Below are 3,458 nucleotides of genomic sequence, written 5' to 3' on the forward strand. Positions count from 1 at the left end.
CTCTCCTGTACTCCTTTTCTCCTTTCCTCTCTCTCTTGTTTTGTTTCTTCATCTCATTCTCTTTCCTCTTATCCCTTTTTTTTGTTGCACAGAGAACTCGCTAGAGCTTTGTGGGACAAGGGTCTAATAGATTTTTCCCAAGTGGAACATGTTATCCTTAAAAGTATGCTCCTTTTCCCTTTTTTCCTTTCCTATTTTCTTGTTTTATTTTCAGTGTGCCCCTTCACTGTTGTTCAGCTTCATGTTCATTTTGGGATTGATTTTGACCCTTAACAGCTGTTTGATTGTAAAAATTACGCGCTCTGCTAGTGTTTGTGATATGAGGGACTGTTTGATTGTCACTTTTAGTGTTAGTAATTGTTACTATTATAGTGTTTAAGGCTTATAATGGTGGTGGTTATGGTTTTGTAAATACAGATGATCACATGACTGTTACAAGAATTGCGAATGAAGTATGGTTGCTTACTATCTAAATTTCTGTGTTTCTAAATCCGATGCCTTCAGCCTTTGCATTTATAGAAGCAATTTCTGAATGCAGGTTGTTGAAGATTTCGCATCAGAAAAGGTTGTCTATCTCGAATTGAGAACCACCGCAAAGGTAACTAGAAGAGCTTGGTACTTGATGCGGACTCTTTTTTTTCTTTTTGGTTTTTTTCTATTGATTTGACAGTGAATTTTTCGGCTTAATTCCTTACAGAAAAAGGATTCCCAAGGAATGAGCAAACGTTCTTATGTTGAAGCTGTATTGGAAGGGATAAGATCTGTCAGCTCGGTTGATGTGGCTTTAATTCCTTATACTGAGGATCCTAGAAATCTTTTAGAATCTCTGCACGCAGCTACAAATGATAAATGTGATGGAAATAGTAGGAAGAAAATCTTTGTTAGGCTTCTCTTGAGTGCTGATCGTAGGGAGACAACAGAAGCAACTATGGAAACTGTAAGATGAGTAATTTCAGCATCCTTAAGTTTGATGCTTGCTACTTAATACCTTCAACACTCCATTTCTGTGTTGCAGGTCAAACTGGAACTGGAAATGAGGCATTTGGGGGTGGTTGGAATTGACCTATCTGGGAATCCAAAGGTTGGCGAATGGTATGTCAATCTATCAAGGACTCTAGCATAGTAATTCGTAATGATGCTTTAGATCAAAGTCTCCCGTTATCTTTTTTTGGAAAAGATACTTGCCAGCTGATGAGCGGATATTTTATACGCTTTTTGGGGGTAATTTCATGTAGATTTTAGTATGTTTCAGTTAGTTTTTAGTAAAATAATATTAGTTTTTAGGCAAAAATCATATTTCTGGACTTTACTATGAGTTTTTGTGTTTTTCTGTGATTTCAGGTATTTTCTGGCTGAAATTGAGGGAGCTGAGCAAAAATCTGACTTAGGCTGAAAAAGGACTGCTGATGCTGTTGGATCCTGACCTCCCTGCACTCGAAATGGATTTTCTGGAGCTACATGAGTCCAATTGGCGCGCTCTCAACGGCGTTGGAAAGTAGACATCCAGGGCTTTCCAGCAATATATAATAGTCCATACTTTGAGCGAGGATAGACGACGTAACTTGGCGTTAAACGCCAAGTTCATGCTGCTGTCTGGAGTTAAACGCCAGAAAAACGTCATGATCCGGAGTTGAACGCCCAAAACACGTCATAACCTGAAGTTTGACGCCAAGAAAGGCCTTTGCACGTGGAAAGCTTTAGTCTCAGCCCCAGCACACACCAAGTGGGCCCCAGAAGTGGATTTCTGCACCAATTATCTTAGTTTATTCATTTTCTGTAACCCTAGGTTATTAGTTTACTATTTAAACAACTTTTACAGACATATCTTGTACCTCATGACATTTTCAGATCTGAATTACATACTTTGTGACGGCATGAGTCTCTAAACTCCATTGTTGGGGGTGAGGAGCTCTGCAACGTCTCGATGATTTAATACAATTCCTTTATTTTCCATTCAAACACGCTTGTTCTTATCTAAGATGTTTATTCGCGCTTAACTGTGGAGAAGGTGATGATCCGTGACACTCATCACCTTCCTCAACCCATGAACGTGTGCCTGACAACCACCTCCGTTCTACATCAGATTGAATGAATATCTCTTAGATTCCCCAACAGAATCTTCGTGGTATAAGCCGGATTGATGGCAGCATTCATGAGAATCCGGAAAGTCTAAACCTTGTCTGTGGTATTCCGAGTAGGATTCCGGGATTGAATGATTGTGACGTGCTTCAAACTTTAACCTGCTGGGCGTTAGTGACAGACGCAAAAGAGTGATTCTATTCCAGTAGGAGCGGGAACCAACCGGTGATTAGCCGTACTGTGACAGAGTGCGTGCATAGTTTTCACTGCGAGGATGGGAAGTAGCCATTGACAACGGTGACACCCTACATAGAGCTTGCCATAGAAGGAACCTGCGTGTGAGAAGAAGATCTCAAGGAAGAGTTGAAATCAGAGGACAAAGCATCTCCAAAACTCCAACATGTTTCCCATTACTGCAAATCAAAGTAACATTGTTCCCTCTTTTATCAAATTCCAGTAATTTCACTTTTAATCCAAATAATCCTATTAACATCCTGACTAAGATCAATAAAATAAATATTGATTGCTTCAAACCAATAATCTCTGTGGATTCGACCCTTACTCACGTAAGGTATTACTTGGACGACCCAGTACACTTGCTGGTCAGTTGAACGGAATTGTGCCCACTCATACCAAAAATCCTAAGTTCCACAATCCTACAATAAATATATTGATGCTATATTGATGTGATCACAATTTCGTCCACCAAGTTTTTGGCGCCGTTGCCAGGGATTATTGAGTTTGAACAATTGAAGGTTTATTTTATTTCTTAGATTAGGAATAATTTATTTTTATTTTTATTTTTTTTTATTTTTATTTTTATTGTTATAGAGTCATTAAATTTTGATAGGATAATTTCTTTTCAAGAACATCTGCATCAAGTATCATATTTATTCCCAATTGGCTTATATTCTTGATAAGGGAGCACCAGTACTTTTAAAAATCTTTTTCAAAAATAATTTTTCTTGATCTAATCTTGTGCCAAACTTTAAGTTTGGTGTTTTCTTGTTAATCTTTTCATAAATTTCGAAAATTTATTTTGGTTTTCTAAAAATTTTAAGTTTGGTGTTCTTCCTTGTGTTCTTGGTGTTCTTGTGAATCTTCAAAGTGTTCTTGAGTTTTTCTTGTGTCTTGATCTTAAAATTTTTAAGTTTGGTGTTCCTTGGTGTTTTCCCTCCAAAAATTTTCGAAAATTAAGGAGCATTAGATCTAAAAATTTTAAGTCTTGTGTCTTTTGTGTGTTTTTCTCTTTCATCATAAAATTCAAAATTCAAAAATTTTTATTTTTCTAACTAATTTTGAACAATTTTTTTTCGAAAATCTTTTATAAAAATTCAATTTTCAATTTCAAAATATTTTCACTTTCTTTTATTTATTTC

General features: G+C 36.7%; 1 protein-coding gene across 1 annotated transcript; it reads left to right on the forward strand.

Moving 5' to 3' along the window:
* The first annotated feature begins 426 nt into the window (after positions 1 to 426).
* On the forward strand, positions 427 to 1,195 carry LOC112702194 (N6-mAMP deaminase-like). The gene is made up of 3 exons (XM_025753144.2): positions 427 to 598; positions 698 to 937; positions 1,016 to 1,195. The coding sequence occupies exons 1-3, from the start codon at positions 533 to 535 to the stop codon at positions 1,121 to 1,123; spliced, it is 414 nt and encodes a 137-aa protein (XP_025608929.2). The 5' UTR covers positions 427 to 532; the 3' UTR covers positions 1,124 to 1,195.
* The last annotated feature ends 2,263 nt before the right edge of the window (positions 1,196 to 3,458 follow it).

Source organism: Arachis hypogaea, chromosome 1 (assembly GCF_003086295.3).
Source record: "Arachis hypogaea cultivar Tifrunner chromosome 1, arahy.Tifrunner.gnm2.J5K5, whole genome shotgun sequence".
NCBI classification, from domain to species: domain Eukaryota; kingdom Viridiplantae; phylum Streptophyta; class Magnoliopsida; order Fabales; family Fabaceae; genus Arachis; species Arachis hypogaea.